Genomic DNA, 23,135 nt, shown 5'->3' with positions numbered 1-23,135 from the left:
TATTTTAACTGAGATGTGTGGGTGGACTGGGAGGCTGTGGGGGTTATTGATCAGCTGGGAAATGTGGAGGAGAGAGGAAACAAGCTATTTTATCTCTATATGGTGGAATTTAAAAGCTTATTTGTGGTTAAACTATATTTTTGCCCCAATTTTATGACTTAAATTCAGAGTTTTAAGGTTTCCAAAAGGAGAATATGTTTAAATTTATTATATTTTTATGATTAAAATTAAACTTTCACCTACATATTTCTTCAAAAGGCACCAGTCCTCTTCTAGTAAACCTGCTACAGGTCAGACTCATCTCTAAAACCCCAAATCATGACATTATTAAACAGGAAAAACCGAAACAGTCCAGATTTCACTTTTTCGTTTTCATTTTTTATTTGAGGTGCAACTGTCTAGTGCAATTGTAACGTCACATTTGTGATGGGCTGAGGAACATGCACAAAACATCGACATACTTCTGCTAGGCATTTTCCTTTGTTTTTGTTTTTTCTAAATTCAAATCTCGCCAAGTGTCTCATCATAATTCGTGTTCAGCGCTCCAGTTGCACAGCGAGCAACTCCAAACACTTGGCTTGTACAAAAGACAAAAAGAAAAAAAAACAAACAAAAAAAACAACAAAAAAACAATATCACACGTCCCCAAAAAAAAATGGTCAAACAGTCCAGATAATTTGAGCGAGTGAGTTAAGCGACGGCAGAGGAGAGTTCACGTACAGTACGAGGCCGTGTGTCACTGCAGGAGAGACAGCATCTTAGTGTCGAGGTAAATGATCCTCTTGTGTTCCCACCCTGAGTAATGACATCACAGGTAGTTCAAAACCTGGTAAACCATAGATATATATATCTATACATATATTTACACATTGAATAAAACAACTAAAAAAAGCTTATATATGTATCTATGGTTAGAAACCAGGCACTTGGCAGAATTTAACTGGAAATTTTTTACAAAGTTCACTACCTAGAAACAGTCATGTCCTACTTATTTGCCTTCCCATCAATTATTTTTACAGATCACTATAGTAACATCAACAAAAACAGACAAACACAAACCTTTCCCTATAAAAACCTTGATTCCCTGCATAAATGTTTGACGCTCCATCCACAAACGGGTGAGTGAAGGGTGGGGACGGCGACGTGAAAAAGAACAAAGAGCTCTCAAAGTGAACGATGAGGCGCACATAATACATATTTCAAAATTCTTTATAAGCCCCGTCTCAAACCCAGAACATCACTACGACATCATCGGCTCCCATTCCAGATGGGTCGTACGAATCTTTAAGAGTTCGTCCACCGCTTCGTCTGAAAAAAAAGTGCAGCACTAAAGAAATTAAAAATAAAACAGTAAAAAAATGTAAAGTGTGCTGATGGAGAGTGCTGGGCTGAGGTGGGGGCAGGGTGACGATGGCACACGTTCCACAGGTCACACAGCGAGGGATTCAACAGCACTGACAAGAGCATGCGGCGTACTCCCCATGATTGGCCAGGTCTCATGTTTTAGCGCCTTCCTCTGAACAATGGCGGCAGCTCAGTTCCTGTCAGCTCCCCTCGTTATCACCATGATGACGATTGTCTGAAGCACATAATAAAAGCGGACACACACACACGCACACACACACCGGTGCAACTCCAAAGTCTTTCAGTTAAATTAAATGTGCAACAAAAGAAAGTTTGTCCTCCGGTTTAAGTTGACGTGTGCGCTCCTCGAGACGGTGGCATAGTCGGTCTTGATGCTAGAGTCAGTTCACAGTATGGCAAGACTCCTTCCTCCTTCCTCCTCCTCCTCCTCCTCTTCTTCTTTTTCCTCCCATCACCCCTGTGTCTCATCCTCAGGGGGCTCTCCAGTGTGCAGCTTCTGTGTTACGCAGACATACCGGAGCTCTGTGTGGAGGGGAGGGCTTGTATGGTTCCGGCAGAGACCGGCACCGGAGGCTGGGCAGCGCCAGTCGGGGAGCCGCCGGTCTGGACCTGCGCCTGGAACTGAGCCATCTGCTCGGGGCTGGCCAGGTTCTTGAGCAGGTTGTTCTCCTGCTCCAGCTGAGTGTTGCGCTCGATCAGCTCTTTGATCTGCTCCTTCAGCACCTCCACCTCCTCGCGCACGGCGTACATCAGGTGGCTCTTGACCAGGTCCTGAGGACAGAGGGAGAGAAGGATGGAGATGGTTAGATACAAACCACAGTCCTGTTTGAGACCATGAACACAACAAAACGCCACATACGTCTTTTTATTTTTCAAGTTAAATCACATGAGAACTAAAATATTAATCAGTGTAATCAGCAAATCATTTTATAACGGACACGTTTCATGGTTTAACTTGTGTTTTCATGCTGCCTTACTGCCTCTTGTGGGACAATAAAGATCTAAAGTGAAGCTTAAGTGCCGAATGTTTGCCAGTTCCTGCTTCTCACAGTAGAGCTGCACAAATAATCTCATTATTATCGAAGTCACAACATGGCCAAGTGCCATATTCAAATAACAGCACGTACCATTATAAATGAAGCACTGTGGTGCCTATAAATCATACTCCAGACGTAAGGGAACGTGCTTGTTTGGTACAGACACCAGTGAAATTGGAATGAAAAAGTTGCCTTTCCCACAAAAATTGTGACTCATGTTACAATATCTGTCAGAATAATCACTTTTTTTCTTGTCTCAGTTTTTTGGCAGCCCTACTCTAATTTATATCACTGTAAATTTAATATTTTGGGGTTTTGGACTGTTGGTCAGACAAGGCGAGATATTTGAGGGCGTCACCCCGCGCTCTGCAGGATTTTTACAGGCTTTTTTTTTTTTTTTTTTTACTTTTTTTTTAAATACATTTTGAAGGCTAAATCAATTCTTATCAATTAAATAATCAGTAGTCAATTAGCTGACCATGATGTGAATTTTGACTGGCTTTTTTTTTTTTTTTTGACATTTTGAGGCTTAATCAAATTCTTGTCAAGTAATGGACCAAGATGTCAATTAACTGGAAATAAATACAGCTATTTTGATAGTTGATTAATTAATCACAGTAAACATAATGTGGTTCCAGTTTCTCAAATGTTAAGATTTACTGCTTTTCTCTCATTTATATCATTATAAAAATTATATCTTGGGAGTTTTGTTGGTCAGACAAGACAAGACAAGACAAGACAAGGTATCTTGACTGAAGCATAAAGAATAGGGTCAATTGTTATGGCTGGAGTCATTACAGCTGCTGGAACAATACTCTGGTTATTAGAAGTCAACGAAACCCCCAGAAATTAAAAAAAAAAAAGGGTCAGCTCCATGACAAAACCTGCCTCGTACGAACCCATGCTGATGAGGATGACTAACCATGCTCAAGGACCAATCTGGGGGGATTTTTGGAATTATTTTGCACTGTCTGGGGGCCTGGAAGTGTGATTTAGATTGTTGTTTGGCGGACTGGGACTGGTGTTGTACGTTCTCTTGTACGGACATCTATCATCCTGTATGTATTGTATTTTTATTTTGTTTGTCAAGACTGAATGTCTCATTTGACATGACAATTATACATAGAAAATAAAGAAGAATAAAGTCAATTAACTGACCGACATGTCGATAACGTGGTTTCAGATTCTCAAATGTAAGAATTGGCTGATTTTCTGTGTTTAATCTAATCACAGCCTTTTGGCGAAAAATTTGAGAAGTCTTTGGTAAAGCGAAATTTTCTAGACTAGACGGGGACCAATACATGACTAATAATCACCAGATTAGATCAATAAATATAAATAGCTGCAGCCCAATCACTCACTCCATGATTCATGCACACTTCTTGCCTTCTTAAACCATCTATGGTCTAGTCTATTTTTATAAAATGTACTTTGGCTGGTCCACATTGTTTTTGACTCTAAATATAAATCTAGTGACCACGAGAGACTTCCTCCTGGCAAAAAAATTAACTGCAGGAAAAATGACTCAGAAACACGACTGACTCAAAACCATGCTGGCAGGGACGAGCGCACAAAGCTGATTCTGCACCATATATCAGATCACAGTCCTGCACAGCACGTGCACTGATGACAGGTGGAAACATGCAGGAAAAGGTGTGTTTTCAGAGGAGAAGCAACTGCGCTGGTGCCCGAGCTGTGTGCTGTGTGCTGTGCCAGCCTGCTGAAGGAGGATTTAATAATCTGAGCATCCCCTCCTCTGTGGCCCCGCCCCTCCTCCTCCTCCTCCTCCTCCTCCTCCTCCTCCTGGTACGCAGAGAGGGAACAAAATGTTCCTGCACCGGGGTGGGAGGAGCCAATCACCGGCAGAGTTATTTATACTGAGCCGCGGGGAGGCTGCTGCTCGCCTAGCAACACGGGACAGAGAGGAGGGGGGAGAGGGCTGGGGAGGGACTGTGGATGTATATGCATGAGAAGGAGCGGGGATAGCGTGTGAACCTCAACCTGCCCCACATCGAGCTGTGAGCCAGGGGTCATCAGTCTGAGTCGTGACAGAGCGGAAACTCCTGTTGCCTTGAATCCATCATAAAGTGGCAGGTGCATGTGTGCAGAAATGTGCCTCATTTCTAACAAAATTCCTCTCTAGAAATGCACCATTCATTCATTCATTCATTCATTCATTCCTCAAGATGACCTCATGATAAAGACACAATAATAACCTACAAATATGATTTACTAGGAAAGCAAAAGATGCCAAAATAAAAGCATAAAGGAGGGCTACAGCTGCGTGAGTCCACGTCGGTGCCTGTCTTACATAACACTGCTCTGACATGCATGTAAAGCAACACACAGGCCTATTTACACACTGGATAATAGATGCTTACCATCGCTTGTTCAATCTTGTTGTCAATGGCCACCACACTTGCGCCGGAAGAGCTGCAAAGACAGAAAGACAAACAGGTTAATATATATAAGCAAAACAGCAGAATATCTGATGATGAGCTGAGTGCTGCAGGGTGGGTTTGATGTCTCCATCCAGAGACGTGACTGCGGGTTTTATGGTGCCAGATCACAAGTAAAGACACCCCGAGGTGTCTCGTTATGAAGCTGTCAGGACGTAGAATAAAAGGAATGTCTGCGGCAGAGCAAATGGAGGTCGCGCAGAGCTTTGACTCTGATGGCGGAGGATCAATGAGCCGCACATCAGCGCAGATTAGACAGTGAGACATTGCAGTGCGCAGAGAGCTGGGTGACACATTACCTATTGTCAAGCCTGACTGATGCACTCTCCTTCCCGAGCACAGAGGACAGAAACGATATCGAGAAATTCCTCAGTTGACAAACGCCAAGATCCATCGCCACTGTGTAACATTGGGAATTCATGCTATCCAGCCCATCGAAACCCTCAGAGAAGAGTGTTCGGCTGCGCTAACCGGAACCCCAGCGGTAGAAAAGTAGAAAAATAGCGCATTATTGAGCGCACAATCTGTCTGCTCTCCGGGCGGCAGCAGAGCTCGCAGCCGGGACAGCGCACACAAAGACTGAGCGGCGGGCTGCAGCTCCGCGCACCGCGGCTCTCTGTCTGGATAATACATGCAGGGGAACGGCGCCAGCTGCAACGTGATTGGCTGAGGAGGGCGCTCATTAGCATAATATATGCGTGGGATCGGCTCTGATTGGAGGAGCGGTTGCTCATGGGAATAATTTATGTAGCATCTCTCTACCTGCTACCGTCCTCTATAAAAGCCCGCATCCAACCGCGCCACCACAGAGGGACTGCCTCATCACTATATGATCGCCACATATACAACAGCGGACATTTTACTTCAAAGTGTCTGTTTGATCCTCTGTTTAACACAAATATGCGGCCTTATTGTTTCCTGCTTCCTGCAGGTGATGGGGAAACTTTGCCTGACACAATGTCTCCACCTACCGGTCATGTATTAAAGGGGTCACACACACAAAACAAGGTGACACTCACACACAGACTTCATTGTAACATGAGTGATCAATTGACCCTGTGTTCAGGCTGACCTGGGCACAGTCCAGCTGTGACTGTGATTAAACATTTACGCTGATGGTGAGGTGTCAATACAAGAGTCAGATATCAGCAGAAACAGTAGAAGCCCCTTTGTCCTCTTTAGATGAGTTTGACTGACTGAAATGGGAACACGCTGTTCTTTACAATAAACCAGGACTGCCCCTCTGTCCTCTATCAGGCTCTATCACAAGCTGTGATATGTGTGTGAATGTGTCTGAGATGTGTGACAGAGCTGATGAAATCAGCAGGAAATTAACAGCCAACAATTCTGATAATAAATGACTTGTCAAAGTCATTTATCAAACTGCAAATATTTGCTGGTTTTAGCCACTCAAATTTCAGCTTCTCTCTGTTTATATTGTTATATATGTAGTATCTCTGGTGTTTGGGACAGTTGGACAGACAAAAAATATTATATTTAAAGACACCACGTTGGAGTCAGGGATACTGTTATGGCCAACCTTTACTAGTTTCCGACCTTCTATAACCTGAACGATTAATCAATTGATCAAAAAATAATAACTGAAAGATGAATAGATGATAAAAAATAGTTACAGCCTCATCCCTCAGTTTGTCCACTTGAGCAAAGAACAAACTATATCATCTTGTATCTACACATCCTCAGGTTTGGAGACAATCACAGTCAAAATTTTTAATTTTTTATCAATTAATCTGCTGTTAATATTGCCAACAATTTTGATAATCAATTAATTGTTTCAGTAGTTTGTAAAGAAAATGTCACAAAATGTACTGGTTCCAGCTTCGAAAATTTGAAAATTGGCTGCCTTTCTTTGTCATTTATGACAGTAAATGAAGAGTCTTTGGGGTAAAAAGAGAACTGGCCAGCTCACTCAGTGTATAAGTCCACAGTACAGACAGGCAGTCTAAAATGCATCCATGGCACTCTGACTGGAGTTTATCCATGTATTTATAAAGGACATCAAAATAAGAGTGTGTATCATCATGATAAGATGATAAGAGTATGTATGTATAATATGATGTGTATTCCATCACAGAAGAGACTTCATGATCACTAAAATTAAGTGGGGAAAAAGTTGAAATATCAGTATCAGTTATCAGCCAAATGCGTTGTCAAAAAATAAATAAATAAAAAAAGGCAAAGAATCCAATACTGTGCATCCCTAAATTAAAGATACCACTTTGAGTTGTGAGAAATTGTGTGAGCATTTTTCTGGACATTTAGTAGACTTATAAAATTATTTTCATTATCAGTTAGTCAATGAAATGTCAAAAATTGTGGAAAAAAACCCAACAACAATCCAAAACCCAAAAGACTCTTCATCGACTGTCATTACACCAAAGGAAAGCAGCAAATTCTCATCAGCAGATTGGTCAATAATGAAAATAATCATTAGTTGCAGCCGTACAATAATTAGACAAGACCTTGTTTTATGTGACCAACAGTATAAAAAAGATATTCAAGCTTACAATGATATAAAATGGCACATATTAAAAAGTTTCCCTGAGAAATGACTTAAATGATTAACTGATTATCAAAACTTAAAGACTAGTTTTCTGTCTGTCATCTAATCAGTTTGTCAATCTTTTTTGCACAAAATTGATCAAAACTGCATGAAAATATGTTTAGTAGAGCTGAAACGATCAGTTATTCTATCAGTTTTTAAAGATAAAATGACAAAACTTAATTAGTCCCAGAATCTAAAACATAAATATTTCGTAGCCATCTTATTTTTTGATAATATTAAACTGAATATCTTTTTGGACTGTTGGTCGGACACACGTGATCTGAAAACTTGTGATGGAAATTTCTCAAAAGACCTTTCAAAAAATAATCAGGAATGTAATCTGCAGATTAATTAATAATAAAAGTAGTAGTTGCAGCCCTAATTTTAAGATCTGCCGTACCTTTGAATAGTCTAAAAACCTGTTGTGATATACATTAATGAAGCATGTAGAACTAACTACACACAGGGCAGATTTTTAATCCTTTATTAGTTACTCAGAGGGCATGACTGACACTAGCAGCTGATCTTTCTAAATGTTTAACTTTATCTTAACCTATAAATCACTTATTACACTGCTGTGTGTGGGTGGACTGATGCCGTCATCATGGAAACAGTTCAGATATACAGCCCACAAAGAAAACGAAGTACATTTATTGTAAACAGTCTGAAAAGACTGAAACTAAAACGAGCCTATCCGCTACAATCAGGGTGTGGTTTGTTTCTCCTGACACATTTTAATTTCATCAGTATACCTGCCGCTCATTCACACCTTCCACTGACTTTGACCGGACACGTCAGAGCTGCAACAGTAAAGCGTTAAGTGTCAGGATCTCTGACCCGCACGTCAGGAGCTGCTTTCAGACACCTTTAAGCACCTTAGCTGTGCTTATATCTGTCTCTGGCTAGAACATTCATTGAGTCAGGAAGTGGAAGTGTGTTAACATGGGAGATCAGAAACATGTCAGAGGAGACAAAACCCTCAACCTGCTCATATCTTTGTTCTTTAGGGCCTAACGGTTAAGGGAACTTTGGCGGGATGAGTGATTTTAGAGAACTGGAACATAACGTTTGTACTGAGTTCTCCTTTTTTATCTTCCACAGGGAGCAGTGTCACATGAACGCACTGCTGTACAGACCCTTTTCATATATGCTTATGCAAAGAGAAAAATATGACACACTGAAGAGAAACTGGGTGTTGGATGCAGACCAAAAGTAGTTTGTCACCTGTAGGAAAATGTGTTTTTGCAGATTTGATGTTGGACAGGATATTGGTTTATTGGGCTTGGGAGATTGAAGTCTGTTAGTGGCGTGATAACTGATCAAAGGGAAGCAGATATGGGCTGACTGGAGCGATTGAGGAAGTGGAATATGGCACTTATTATCTCTGGCAGTTGAGATTGGAGTGAAAAATGAAAATGAAAGCAGGCAAGATAAAGTTTTGGTCTGGATCTGTGCAGGGCCACGTTACAGAGAACGCACATCAGCCCGCCTCTAACAACATGCATGTGCAGAAGCAAGAACATTGTGTCCTTGAACACACTGATAGCCCTTCAGGGGCTGCTGAGCGGCCGTATGCACGCACAGAGGTGATGTTCCTTTCTGCAGGTAGAGACACTCACATGTTCCTGGATAAATGCTTCGATAACTTGAATATTTCTCCCTTGGCAACACACAGAAAACAATCAACTGGACACTACCACAACAATCAGACAGATACATCGACACAAAGCCCCTCGTTTAATCCCTGACCCCCCACCATGCCGCGGCCGCCCCTGACAACATGACAACACCACAGCCATCGTTACCTCTTCAAATGCTTCTCCAGCTCCCAGAAGAGCAGCTTCAGGGCCATGGCGTCCCTGCCCTGCACTCCTCCTGCCCCGGCCAGCCCCTTCTCTCTCATTGAGGCTAAAACACACACTCCAAGCAAACCAGAGGGCCCCCGCGCCCACCCTACCGAAAACACCCCAAAACAAACACCAACACCACTCCTCCGTCCTCCTGACCTGCGCCCTTTTGGCCCCGACCCCCTGCTCCCCTCAGCTGTGGGAGATTCACATAGGGGGAGCCTGACCAACAATGGAGGACGGGGAAGGGAGTGTGTGTGGGTACAAGGGGAGTCCTACTGATCGCCCCCTTACTAAGCCTGAATCACGTATGGACTCTCAGACGATTGGGTGCACGGTGCGGGGAAATAGCTGGGTGGGGTGTGATGTCACTGAGTCATGTCACCTCCCCTTCTGTTGTTATATAAACTGTCAGTGGAGATTAGGGCGATCCATCCAATGGGATGAGCTACTTTCAACCACACACCCTGCTAGCACACTAACAGCCGCCTGCAAGCCACTCCCTTCCCTTCCTTCGTTTGTTTCCTGCAACATCCCCTCTGTGATGGAGATGGGCGCAGGAGTGGTACCCGACTCTAGACCTTCTGGTATCAGAGAGGGCGCGTTCGTCCTTAAACGCCCTGATATAACAAACCTCCTGCGTCCCTCACACTTTGCTCCTCCTCAAGTCATCTCACCAAGAATGTATACGTTGTACCAGGCATGCCTTCAGCCGTCTTGTCACTCCGCATCAGTGGATGCACACTGGACACACACACATACTCACAGTATGAGTCTCCACTGGAGCATGCCTCACGTGTACCTCCATGTTGGGTATAAAAAGTGCTCCCACACAGGCACGCATTACAGCCTGAACAAAGACGATCAAACAAGATGGCAAGCTAGATGGTAGATCAGGGCACAAAAAATTAAAACATCAAAACTGTATAAAAAAAAGCAGCGTTAAGTAAATGCTGAGTACAAGTGTGGAGAACAAAAGGAGGAGGTGACCCTGACTGAAGATGGAGCGCTGCTGTGGGGAGCACAAAATGGCGGCGAGGGGCACGGAGTGAGTTTGTTGGTGGGATTGAGCTCAATGCATGCAGTGAAATTATTAACCTCATTAGGTGGAGGTCACATACTCCTTTCTTCCCTTCACTGTATGTGACACTAATCCAAGGAACAGTTGAGGGACAGAAACAAGAGCACTGAGTTTTTTTTAGAAGGAGACGATGTAGGGAAGTCACAGAAACTAATAATGTGTCTCTGAAAATCTTATTTCGTGACTTGAGGTACTCAAAAATATCTTAAGTTTGTCATCTGAAGACAAAGCTCCTCAGTTACTGTTTATCTGTACATTGTGTACTTGCAGGTCTGGGGTCAGTCTACGCATGCCTGCTCGGAACAAAAGGCTCGAAACTTGTCTGAGGGGAGCGCTCACTGATGTTGACTCTCAGCCAATCACTGAAGGCCCAACAGACCCAACTCAGCCAATGGCCAGAAATGCTGACGTCATGACATCGCAGATGGGATGCTTTCATTCATTATGTATCCATGTCCACATCCACCCAAAGCTTGTGTATGTGGCATGTGCAAAGCACTGACCCATATATTACCAAACCACTATGGTAAAGCTTTATGTACACATGTGGAAGATTTAAACAAATAAGTATATGTGATAAACACTACATTAAAATCTCCCTTGTTGGCCAGGCTACTGTGTTGATGCTCCACCAAGCTATAAGACCTTATCAGTTAGGTAATGAGCTCTTGATCTTGCCAAACTGTGGATTAAACAATCAACAGGCAGAGCTCTCCTGTAAGCCTTTAACACAACACTGGTCCACACCACCTTCACCAATCACAAAATGCTTTCTACACAAGATAACCACGGCCGTGTTTATCAAAACTCGCCGGCTACAAGACTGTGAGCAGAGAAGTAAAGGGTGGTGGTGCACATCTTCACCACACCCTGTACAGCTTACATAAGGGCGGATGTGTAGCCACAGTGTGGCAGCAGACGATGTGGAGGAATAAAAAAAGAACAGCTGGTGCTTGTATTGCCCACATAGTTAAAAATATAATGTTTCACTGCAAAATAAGGAGTGAAATCCAAATCCTGCAAGTTTTAGACTCTTATTTTGAAGAATGCTATTTTTAAAAAATACTTTTTTAAGCTTAAGAATAAAACTTGAGGCAATGTTTTTGTAATATTCAAGATAGAAGTCATAAATAAAAAAAAAACTGGGGCAGCAAACTGAGGAGGCTTATATGTGAATTCAGACATATCTTAAAGGATGTGTGTGTAGGATTTTGCAGACTGCAACCAGCTGAAAGTTCTCCCATGTGCCAAGTCTGAACTCTCAGTTAGGATTCCTTCAGTGTTCACTGTTCAGGAGGTTTTAAGCAGGAGCAGCCATGAGAACATGGATGTCCCTTTAACCCAAGTCCTCCTTGATGTTGAATGGTCTGCAGTCAGTTGCCACCCATTTAGCAAGCGCCATCTCTGATTTAGTTTCATCCACACGTCTGTGGCAATTTACTCACTCCAAAATGGTGCTTTGCCGGCTTTAGCGATGCAGTTGCCCGCTGACATCATGCTGATTAGCTGCACCTGTGTGCTTAGCTTACAGGTGGTAAATCAAACTCAGAACTGTCTAACAACTGCAGCAGCAAAACTATATTTGATTGCACTGATCATTCCCAATTTAACATACTGTCAATCAAGTTGGACCTGAGCAAAAGATACAACACTGACGCCCATTCTCTCCGTTTACAAGCAGGCTCTCGAAGTGAAAACCCAATACGCACCATCACTGCAAAATTCTTGGTAAATATGACATCCTCAGTTGGGGAAATTTAATGAAATACACTACACATACACACTACACTGAGAGCAGACTGTGTCATCCCATGCAGGTCCAGCCTCTTCAGCCAATCTTCTATTCTATCTTGAGAATGTCTGTTTGCTGCAGTTAATGTTGTCTTCATGTCTTTATGCTGCCTTTCTCTTGTGAAATTTATCTATTTATTTGTTTCAACACATCTTGCCAAAGGACTGTAGTTGAATATTAGCCAGCTGGCTAACACTGGCACATTTACAGAGATGTTGACTGATGTGCATTGTCCTTATATATACATTAATGAAATAAATAAAATGAAATGAAGTACTTGAGTGATATTTTCATTCCATTTGACAAGGTGCATCACTTTTGACTTCTCAGCTGAGCTGTCTGGGAGATTTTTTAAGTGAAATGAGCCATTCAGAAGCTCAAGGGTGTCGTTATTTTCAGCTAGACTATTTAGCATTGAAGGGACAAGATAGCAGCAAATGATTAAAAAAATTATGTGTTTCGTTCGGACCTAAATCACATCACATTTCACACATTTTTCTCTGATAACTTAAGAGCCAGACGTTAGGAGGTTTCTACCAAGAGCTGAATTATCCACAGAGGTCTGTTTCTCTCCGAAACAAACAGATGCAGTGATTTAAACTGGTAAGCACCCAGCAAAACTCGGTTTTACAATAAATTAAAAAAAAAATCGCTATAGTGGCTGATGCAAAAACGTGAATGGCCCTGTCTAGAGCCAGTGTTTGGTTTGTCTATTCTGGGCTACTGTAGAACCATGGTGGTGCTATCTCCATAAAGGAGGACCCACTCCCTTTGTAGATACAAACGGCTCATTCTAAGGTAATGAAAACATGATGACTCTGATTGTCAGGTGATAATACACCAAAGAAAACATACTTACTACATTATATTCCATTTTTGACAATATGTCCCCCTAAATCCTACACACTGGACATTATTTAAACCCACACAACCATCAAGAAGAGTAAAAGATAGCAGAGGAGAGAATATCTTGAAGCTCCAGTGGCTAGATGTTCCAGAAAAGTGTAAAATCAATAGAGCTTGCAGAAACCTGAATGCCTCGCTGTACATACACTAGAAGGCTTCTCCCTCTTTCACCACAGCCCTCCCTTTATCCACGTCCTCTCACACAAAAGCACCCAGCTGAGTGTAAGTAACGTTTCCGCCTCACTTTATTGTGCAGTTTGAGTGAAAGCAGAGCCAGGCCATCACTCAGGCTGCACTGTGTGGTCCTGAAAAGGATCCAGCTCTGCCACAACTGTAAGTTAGATGAAAATGTGAAAGAGTTTGATGACAGAGGACGTCACAAAGCAATTAGGGAATTGACTGGAAACACACCAGGAGAACATGAAAGTAATCTCCACAGAAACCACCAATAATACTGGGTTCCTTTTATGAATGTTTCCTGCTTCTCTCCTTGCATCCCTCTTTTTTCACCGGTTTGTTTGCCGCTCTGTGATTCGCCCGCCTCCTTCCGCATCACTTGTCCTCAAGCAGTTGGGAGACATGAGCTTGCGTGTGTGTCCCGTTTGTGTGTGAGGCTATGTTTGCAAACTGGCGGGATCCGGTTTCGGAGGCTTTGAGCACTGGCATTTTACACAGAGGAGAACCAAGGCCGACAGCAAGATCAACCTCACTGCGCACACACACAGACACACACACACACACACTGCACTTGAACAAAGGGAGTGTGTTTACATCTTTCAAATTTAGAATTAAAACAAAAACAAACAGGCCAAGAAATGAACAAGACAATTATTGATTTATAGGTCAATTACATAATCATATTTGGACCTGCAGCCCACAAGCAGGTTTCCGTTTATAAGGTATAATTCATGAGTGGGCGAAGCGTACGAAGGTAGCAATCACAAACTGCCTCCAGTTGTTTGCAGCAAGGGATAATCCCCCTTGATCTTTGCCCAAATAGACACACAGACAAAACAAAGAGCAGGAACGCCCCAAAACTCAACCAGCTCTCATGGCATCACAGAGCTCCAGGGCAGCGGCTCTCTGGAGCGTAAGTGAATCGGTCTCTGCCATGCACGCAATGCCTTACATAACCAGCCTCTGTGCCATATGGGCCACGAAAGAGAGACGGTGGAAGAAAGGAGGCTGAGCTCCAACATCACTACTGGTTTAGGGATGCTGCAGACATGCCACGTTCTTCTGATGGACGAGGCATTAACTTCCCACATTCTCATTTGTCAGCCACACTATGAAGGGTAGACACATTTGTAACAGAGGTAAAAATAACAGAGGGAGTTTCTGTCTTTTACGTACAGCAAGAAATGTGTGATATATGATTTTTTTCTCCTTTTCGCATTTTGAAAATACAGTTGAAATGTCTATACACTAAAAGAGAAATACTTTTCTTGTTGGTAAAACTGATGTTGAACTACAATTTCACCAATTCATCTACACAAGGAATTTTGTAGAAGCAGCCAAATGCGTGAACTCTGGTAGTTTGAATTTTATCTTGAAATGTCAAGTTTATTCTCTACATTTCGATTTTATTCTCGACTTTAGATCTTCGTTCTCAAAATATCGACTTCATGATCAACATTTTGCCTTCATTCTCAACATCTCAACTTTCTTCTTGAGACGTCAACTTTATTCTCAACATTTTGCATTTATTCTCTAAATGCAATAAACAGACATCTTCCTCCTTTATTTGTTATTTTGCCTGCCACCAATACTGAAAGTATGAATTTATTCTTGAAATGCAAATAAATAAATGAATAATAACAAAAAAGTCCTTTGGTTTATTATTTTTACGCCTGCCACCATTACTCAAAGTATGACTTTAGAATAAAATAAAATAAAAACAAATGATAACAATAATGGTCCTTTGATTTATTATTCCTATGCCTGGCACTTATACTGAAAGTTCAACTTTATTTTCGACATCTTGACTTTATACTCAAAATGCATAATAATAATAGTAATAACAGTAATAATAATAATAATAATGATAATAATAATAATGATGTTTCTCTTTTTTCCCCTCATGCCTTGGCCTAATACCTGTTCACGCATGTATTAAGGCTGCAATCAACGATAGTTTTCATTTTCTTAATTAATCAATTATTTGTACAGTTTATATACGGTCCATAAATAGTGAAAAATGCCCATCACAATTTCCAAAACCCTGAGTGAGGTAAGGCCATTTTTGTCTGACCAGCAGTCAAAAATCAAAAGATATAGAGTTTTTTTTTATCACATAAAACAAACAAAAACAAAAAAACAAAAACAATTTTGCAGCTAGAAAAGTGACTGAAGCTATAAATTGATTCTTGAAATAGCTGAATGAAACAACTGACTGATCAACTGACTGATCATTTCAGCTCTGGCATGTGTATATCCACAAACACTCAGACACTGAGAAGCCAGCATGCTTGGGTTTTACTCTGGCACAAATACAGACAATTAAAGGATTACACAAAATCTGGCTAAAATCAATACAGATATCTTCTCCTGCTTCAGTTTCTGTCCACACACACGAGACAAAAAAAAACTTCTGGCTCTATGTGACAAATTTCACACACATTTTGGATCCAACAGCCCCCTACTCTTACTCTAATCCATGTGTTAAAATAAACCTTATACAATCAAACATTACACAATCTCACGACACTGACAACATGAAAACGTCACAGGAAGTTGTGCTGCCGACCCCCAGTCACATGGATATGCACAGTGTTTCTGTGTTAAGGTCTGATGCGAATGTAAACAGAGTTAGTGTGCTCACTGTCCCTGCATCAACAGTCAGGATCTTCTCAGCAGCGGTTTAGAAACTTTGCTTGAGGCTCTCTGCGGTCTGCAGGCTTCATGCAGTGGTCTGAATGTGTTTTCACAGGAGGAAGGGTCACAGCTCTGACACTAAACAATCAGGACTGGCTTTACGCAGAATTGCTTCTCTTTACCAGGAAATCTTCTCTTTACCAGGAAGTGTCATTTTCAGGGGGGATTAATGGTTCTTTTTGACAGGTAGTAGAGAGAGAGTTTGACATTTCCCTCCAAATGTAAACAAAAACTGAAAATGTGAGGCTTCCCTGAGACATATTGATAAATAATTTGGACTAATTACTGAGACTCAACAAATTTTTGCCGTGCATAAGTGTCCATGAGCAAGACACATTCTCTGCCTGCTTTGTGATTGAAATCCCTCATTCATTTCCATCTAGGCTCCCAGTGCTGAGCATGGAGACATCATGCTCCATCAGACGCTTTCACAGTTTTTTCTAAATGCTCACACTAACAGCGATTATTAGAGCACTGTCTCTGAAACCATTTACACTTGTAGCCAATGCATTTTCACAAATGTTTGTTTTCTTCTACTGTGTTTTTATTGTTTGACGAATGTTACTAGTGTATGTTCAGAATACACATGCATCCTTTTCACATTCAGATAACAGTGTGTATGCGTGTTTATGCAAAGTGCTACGCCTGACACACACAAAACAAAAAAAAGCCACAAGTGTTTTTCATTAACGCTATCAAAGGTTTGATAGTGCTTTGTGTCTTTGTTTAAATGATGGTTTGCATGTACTGTACTGACACAAAACAAAAGTGTTGCAAGAATTGTTTGCTCTTACAACAGATGTATAATGCTTTGCTGGTTTGGTGTAAAGATTTGTGTTTAGTGTGGAGAACAGTGGTTTCCAACTGGTGAGTCGTGGTCCAAAGGTGGGTGGCAGGTCCTTTCTAAATGGACCACATGTGACAGCTTTTATTTTCAAGTGCTGTTTCTTGCAATAGAGTGAGTGACTAATGGACAGCTACTTGACAGAGACAGCAAACTAGCTTGACCACATGTTCAAATACAAGTATGACAATGAATATATTACACACTGTGGACCTTGAACTAATGACTAAGCAGAAATCTGGACCCTTTGGCTGGACCACTTGGGTACAACTGGTGTGAAGTTTTGCAAAAATAGCCGACAGTTACAAAGATAGCGCCAAAGCAATCAGAAATACACTGTCAAGTTTTTCCATTCAAAGTATTATTACCACCAGTGTTCATCCCTGTCTTCACTGCACACTATAGGACAACTTATGTTTTTTTAAAAACTTTGGCTGTCCCGAATACTATTTTTTGGGCTGTGGAGTCTGGCAGGATTTATACTTGTGCGGTAGGACTGCTCAATTAATTGAATTTTAATCTAGATTACGATTTGGGCTTTCAACGATTCTGAAAACAAAACAAAACAATCATCATAAAACAATTATGTGCTTCTTGTCAGTTTACTCTCGTTGTCTTGTGTTGCAAATCCAACCGCACCCGGAAGCCACGCATGCGCAATACTGCCCCCTCCCCTCCTCTCCTCTATTCACTCCACGAGCCAGTCAAGTAGGTGAAATCGAATAATGTGAGAGGCAGGTGATCGCCGAAGATTTCAAAAACAGCGTGTGGAAAATGGCAGAGGGAGAGCGAGAGAGGTTGGTCTGTGTGTGTGTGGGTGTGTGTGTGTGTGTGTGTGTGTGTGCGTGTGTGTTTGCATCAGGGCCGAACTCCGCCATGCGCAATACAGAGAGCAGAGGAGAACTGTAAACACATGACCATGTGGAGACAGAAATGACATGCCATCGTGTAAATAAATCATCAAGTGCGCCGCATAATCATTTGCATAATCGTGATTTCAATTTTGACCAAAATAATCATGATTACGATTTTTTCCATAATCGAGTAGCCCTATTGTGCAGCAGACCCTACGCTGTAGCCTATGCATGTGGCCTACGCCATTGTGAGCATTTAAACTTGAGCCGTGGTGTGTCTGTGTCACTCTGCGGTTACACCTCCAAAACGCTAGTCGGCGGCTGGGTTTCTGTGAAGTGCTGTAAAGTTTTGTTGATTCAAAACAAACATTAAACATGGCTTGAACGTGACCATTTCAAACACAAGTCAGCAAATCGCCGTCACTAGGACTGGCAGCATTCTCAGACAAAGCACTTGTCTTTTGCTGGACACATTTTCCCCACAAATACAACATGCTAACGTTTTTAGCACAAGCCTATGGCATTTTACATGGTATAAATTAGCCAAGCGGCTAGTAGTGGACTTTTTTCTCTGCTCCAAGGACAAGGACAGAGGACAACAAGAACAACAACAGCAACATTTAACAAAGGTAACGTTACAAAATTCTGCTCCCTTGACCCTCGCAAGGTTCACCGACAAAACAACTGTCTTATACTAATCACGTTTTGCAAACAAATGTAACATGCTAGCGTTATTAGCACAAGCCTATGGCATTTTACATTGTATAGATTAGCCTAGCGACGAGCGGAGATTCCCTCTGCTCATGGGAAGCCAGGCTAAATCCCTGAAGGATAAAATGCTATTTCTGTGGAGGCTTTATTGTCTTTACAATTTATTGTTTCTTATATGTGAAATAAAAGTAAATAAAAGCTTTGTTTCCATAGGGGAAATGGTTTCACCTTACAAAAATAGACAGGAGGTCTACGTCACTGTGACGTGTTGTCACATTTCCGGGGAGGTGCATGTCCAGCTACAGCTTAGGCTGTACGTTGAAGAAGAGCCTACGTGCGCCGATTCAACGCAGAAGTATAAATCCCACATTAGCAGTAATCAACAGTGAATATTTGAAGCTTCGGCCGGTTGAACAAGGTCCTATCTGTGCACTTTTTGTGACACAATCACAGCTTGTGACAATTTTTGTTGTCATGGATATGATTAATTACAGACCTACATAAATGCTCATTATAACAGGCTCTGAATCCGAGACAACACCTGACAAAGCAGAAAAAACAAACAAAGAAAACGAACATCCAAATCCTGAAGCTGAAAACCAAATACCTACCCAACGAGCAAATATCTGTTAAATAGTTAAATATTTGGGTCCAGCCTGAGCAAAACTCTGCAGATAAGGGTTAACTTAAACTCTTTAACGAGAACCATGGCTTATTAAATCAAGCATCATTCTCTGGTTATTTCATTCACAGTAAATGTAAAAAACTTTCACTATCATATCGTAAACAAATGATGTGGTACAATTTCTGCACTTGTAAAGCACAACAGTAAAGTGTAATAATTGGGAATTTGAAGTGGAATTAACACTTCCTACCCAAGCATTTTGTTAATCATACGAAATTACACTGAGAGTAAATTAAATTCTTCCAGTGGCAGGTAACACTTCCTCAGGAGTTTCCAGTACATTCTCCTCTTAATAGTAAGCTCAGCTGGATACTTTAGTCTTTTGGTAGCAAAGATTCAGTTATCCAAAGTTAAATATCATATTTCTCTCCTGGTAAGTTTATTGGCTCTTCATCTGTGAGAAAACCTAGAGGTTAAAACTATGTGAGAGGGAAATGACAACAGCACAGTTGTCTCTCTACAAGAACAATCCTGGCGCATCCAGTTTAAACCAGTCATGTTGCCTCTCCTCCCCCCTATTCTCATGTTTTTCCCTCAGTGGTAATGCCTCAAGGGGAAAAAGCAGCATTAAAACTTCTATCCTGTAAAATACCTACCACTTCACACACATGTACACACACACAATAACCCATCCTGACGAGGGAGCTCATAAACACGATGTGTTTGCTGAGAACAGCAGGCAGGCAGACATGCACGGACACATATTACAGCCTCTCTTCAAGAACCTGCAGCTCTGCGTGACGACACAAGGCCAGCAAACGTGACACTTGTCTATTTGGCTCTGCACCCCAACCCTCCACACACACACACACACACACACACACACATACACACACATGCTGCCTAAAACTGAACCTGTCAGAGCCGGGTGATGTTCTGATCTGGCTGCATTAAGATCTTCACACACGCACTTTCAGAAACGGCAGCAAAGCCTGAAAACATCACTGTCGCCATGTCATCTCAACAAGGACTCAAACATACAAAAACAAGCACACGTGATGCATGCAAAAGTAACAGTCAGACTACTGACACGCAAACAAACTATTTTCATCATGGATTCATCTCCTGGGGATTTCCTCAATTAATAGATCGACTGTTTGTTCTACAAACCAAAAATGCCTGCCAGTATTTTCTTCAGTACAAGATGACATTTTCAGATTGCATGTTTTGCTCTGAAGCTGAACATTTCCAGTTTACAATCACATAATTGGCAAATCCTCACAACAGAGGGCAAGGAACAAAGGCTATGTTTGGTATTTTTGGGTGTAGAGAAAATAATTGACACCAGATCAGTTAACAAATTAGTTGCCAATACAGTTGAACCCATTTTGATAATCATCTTTAAATAATCGTTTTCGTAATTCCTTTGTCAAAAAAGACAAACATTTGCTGGTTTCATGCTTCTTTGTTTTCTGCTTTTCTTTGTCATACACAATAGTAAACCTATTAGCTTTGGATATTTGGACTGTTAGTCAGATCAAACACCATTTGAAGACATCCCCTCAGGCTCTGGGAAATTACACAAGGCATGTTTCTCTATTTTCTGACACTTTATCAGGGTTCCTACACCTCAAGGCAAGTTAGATTTAAGACTTTTAAGACATTTTAAATGCCACACTGAATGAAATTTAAGACCAATATGACAATAAACAAAATCGAAGAAAAACAAAGATCTGACATCAAGGGGCTAAGGGGCATTTTTTGGATCCAGTGAGAAAGATGATCTTCCTCAAATGTTGAAAAACACACTTTCTAGAGTGGAATACATATAAACAATGAAGATATTGTATTATCATAAAAATATTTATTTGGAACTGAGAACTATGAGGCATTTATTGGAAAGTTTTCTTGGAGACTTACTCTGCATGTGGGATTCTACTGTCTTGATTCCCATTGTGCCGAGTTTGAAAAACTGTTTGCATAAAAGATGACGAGCCTTGCATACATTGCCTTGAACCGGTTTGAGCCAGACTACAAAATGTTACATTAATAGACAGTTAATACCCTTTAAGACTTTTTAAGGATCAGCAGGAATCGAGAAAATAATGGGCACATTAATCGATGATGAAAATAATCATTAGTTGCAGCTCTAGTTGCCGAATTCATTTTTTGTTGGTGTAGTAACTGACTGATAAATTATTTGTTTCAGCGCTACAATGATGAGTTTTATAAGCAACAAAAAGAAAAACAGAAAATCTATCTCATAATGCAAGTACAAGTTAATTTCGTTATGATGAGAACCAGAGAGCCATTGACCAAATGTATCTACATAATAGCATAAGAAACAAAAACATCATGTGATCTGATAAATGCCACAACTGCCTAAAAAGGATTTTACCAACCAACTTTCGATGGCAAAGTTTAATTTTATACAGAGGTTTTATAGGACAAATCAGGGTGTCTGTAGGTATCAGACACTTAAATGTAATGCTTGTAGAGACATTTTTAAGATATGTAATGTTATGTAAGTAATGAAGCAAATTTAAGACTGATATTTGGCCAAAAAATCTTTTTCTTTTTTAAGCATTTCAGGTCAGTATATAGTAGTATATATGTGGTCGCACGCAGAAGTAGGTTTTATGTAGGAATATGATTATTAGAGTGAGTTAGGTTGATGTACATCTTGCCAACAGATGAGTGACAAGTATGAAGTAAAAAGACAACTGTAGATTCAGTGGTAGGTTTAAAGATTTGTAACATCGGATATGTGGACTTTCATGCAGAAGAGCTTGACTCACTTTGACAATTAAATTAATCGATGGATAAATAAACATAGATGAAATGTTTGTAATGATTAAGACCTCATAAATTTACATTCAAAACTATTGAATGACTTTGAAGGCCTGATATTTATTGAATTGGAGACATTTTTAAGACTTTTTCAGGACCTGTAGACACGCTGTGACAAATAAAAGAGCCTTCAGAATAAGCTTTATTTCCTAATAATCAAACACATTCAGATAGGCTGATATGAACATCTACATGTGAATCAGTCCATCCCTAAAAATACGCACACCTACTGTGTTATCAGATCTTACACACCCATTTCTGATAGTACGCACAGAAGATCCCAAACCACCCATGTCTTTGTGATTCATGCATTGCGTGCAAGAAGGACCTTGGCTGCGAGGCACATTTTAGTTCAGTGATTCTCAAAGCACGTCAGGGTTATATAAACAACTGCTGGCCAGGCTGGGAGGATTCATGAGCCACAACTGCCACCTTGTGGGGAAACAACAGTACAACAGCTTGAGACAGAGGAATGACAGTCAAGTTAATGACTCTACTGAAGCATGATTTTATGTCACAACTCATTAACAGACAAATTACTGAACTACCTTCAGGTGTGATTTATTGCTCTTGACGTTGAGGAGATGCCGCCCAAGAAAAAGGAAGCAACACTAAAGTGAGTGTTTCACAAAGCTGCCATCTGACTTCACACCTCAAGATCCACCAAACAGGAATAACGGCACAATAAAACAGAAACTATGAATGCAAATAATGTGAACTGGCAGGCAAAACCTTGACACTGGACTTTCATACACTGCACGCATGCTGTGCCAAATGCAAGCAGTCCGTTTGCTCAAAGACAGTGCAATAAAAGCAGAGAGTTTCCATATGAGCACATCTGCTTCTTGCTTCTGTTAAGCTACCTGGGGTTTACAGTGATGCGTCTCTGTGTCTACTGTCAGATTAAAAAGAAAAAAAAACAGCAGATGTGCCTGCAGAGGAGTGTCACGGTCAGGATATTACAGACTTTAACCAGCTTTTGAAAACAAAACAATACGAAAGCCATGACAAATTTAAGGATAAATCATGCAGCAAAGTTTCAGTCATAAGCTGGTACATTCAACCTTATGTGAAACGTCCTACACTCTTACCCTTAAATTTACCCAAATTTAATTAATAAATAATGTAATTCCCATTTGCCCACCAGATCCCATATTTCCTTAAAAGTATCTTTGGAAACTTCTCCTAATCTACAAGTTTTGTAGATTTGTTTGGCCAAAACAACACAAGTTTGTTTAAGAAGTTTCCGTTATCAAAAAAAAAAAATATTCCAGTAGGACATTATATTGATGGAAGGTCTCATCTTTTTCTGCAGAAGTGGAAG

The 23,135-nt window shown here is 41.0% G+C and overlaps 1 protein-coding gene across 2 annotated transcripts in view; it reads right to left on the bottom strand.

Moving 5' to 3' along the window:
* Positions 1-356: 356 nt before the first annotated feature.
* Positions 357-23,135, bottom strand: part of LOC117250049 (TSC22 domain family protein 1) — a 34,790-nt gene continuing 12,011 nt past the window's right edge. Inside the window, exons 1-3 of one of the 2 annotated variants that reach the window (XM_033616020.2) lie at positions 5,161-5,492; positions 4,784-4,835; positions 357-2,136 (exon numbers count right to left, since the gene is read on the bottom strand). In XM_033616020.2, coding sequence (XP_033471911.1) covers positions 1,867-2,136; positions 4,784-4,835; positions 5,161-5,282 — 444 coding nt within the window. In that variant the 5' untranslated portion in view covers positions 5,283-5,492 and the 3' untranslated portion in view covers positions 357-1,866. Of the gene's footprint in view, positions 2,137-4,783; positions 4,836-5,160; positions 5,493-23,135 lie in introns of those variants that run through there. The other variant, XM_033616018.2, reaches the window with a different exon arrangement.

Source organism: Epinephelus lanceolatus, chromosome 24 (genome assembly GCF_041903045.1).
Source record: "Epinephelus lanceolatus isolate andai-2023 chromosome 24, ASM4190304v1, whole genome shotgun sequence".
Lineage (NCBI taxonomy): Eukaryota > Metazoa > Chordata > Actinopteri > Perciformes > Serranidae > Epinephelus > Epinephelus lanceolatus.
This window is presented reverse-complemented; position numbering and strand designations above follow the sequence as displayed.